This window comes from Aureococcus anophagefferens (assembly GCF_000186865.1).
Source record: "Aureococcus anophagefferens unplaced genomic scaffold AURANscaffold_15, whole genome shotgun sequence".
NCBI lineage: Eukaryota > Pelagophyceae > Pelagomonadales > Pelagomonadaceae > Aureococcus > Aureococcus anophagefferens.
In genome coordinates, this window is record NW_008705575.1 from 868,011 (window position 1) to 869,067 (window position 1,057).

A 1,057-nucleotide genomic window follows, 5' to 3' on the forward strand; every position below is an offset into this window, starting at 1 on the left:
TTCGCCGACGCCCTCGGCTGAGGGATTTTCCCCTCGTCCGAGGGAGCCGAGCGTCCGAGGGTCCGAAAGGGCCGAGGGCGCCGAGGGCGCCGACGGCCGCTGATTGGCCAAGGCACGCCCGGCCGATCAGCAGCCCTTCGGCCATCCGTCGTTTTAAGGTTATGAGGGGGGGCGGCAGCCCAAAGGCGCAGCCCTTGGGCGTCCCTGGGCGCGCCGTGGGTGCCGGCATTGACGCCCACGGTCGCGACGGTCCCCGAGACGGGGCGCAGCCAAGAGCGGCGGCCGTGCGGCGCTTTCCCCTCGCGGCGCCGTGGGCTGCCTACACGTCGGCGCGGGCACGAGGTCCTGTCGGTCCTAGGCCGCGCAGTCGCCCCAGTCGATGATGGAGCGTGGCCCGGGGGCGGCCAGGGATGATCTCTCCTGGCTGCTGACGCTGGTGCTGCCGTGGATCATCACGGAGTCTCCGTCGGACCGCCGCGGCGCCCGAGCCCCGACCGGACGAACTCGACGATTTCGAGTCTCACGACCCAGCCCTTGTACCGAGACGACGCCTGGGTGACGACGAACGATTCCCGATGCTGCAGTGACTCGAAACGAGTCGATGGGTTGGGAGGCGTCGAGCGCGCCCCACCCGAGCCTCTGAGAATCGCCCGCCTGTTCCCCGACGCCATCGCCTGGACGTCCCGTTTTCACCGGCGCGTCGTCCGTCAGGATGCGGCCCATGCAGCCACTGAGATCGTTGCGCATCTCCGCGTATTCGCTGAGCGGCGCGGGTGCAAAGCCTGTCATCAATCATGCAGCCCGGACATCCAGCGCCCGGGGGTCACCAACGGTTCGCCGCCCTCGTCCGATGGACGTGCGCTCGTCCGACGGCCGTGCGCTCGTCCGACGGCCGAGTCCTCGTCCGAGGGCGCCGATCCGCCGTCCGAGGGTCCGAGGGCGTCGGCCGAGGGGGCGGCGCCCTCGTCCCGAGGGCGCCGAGGGCGCCGAGGGCGCCACTGACCCCCCTCAAGCGCCGGCGGGATATGCTATGCCTAGATGCTAGGCCCGCACTTCA

The 1,057-nt window shown here is 70.9% G+C and overlaps 1 protein-coding gene across 1 annotated transcript in view; it reads right to left on the minus strand.

The window, feature by feature from the left end:
* Positions 1-452: 452 nt before the first annotated feature.
* The window catches only part of AURANDRAFT_65600 (hypothetical protein), a gene marked incomplete at both ends in the record, with an annotated part of 21,704 nt that continues 21,099 nt past the window's right edge, over positions 453-1,057 (minus strand). The window contains 2 exons of the mRNA XM_009040502.1: positions 453-551; positions 694-782. Coding sequence (XP_009038750.1) covers positions 453-551; positions 694-782 — 188 coding nt within the window. The remainder of the gene's footprint in view (positions 552-693; positions 783-1,057) is intronic.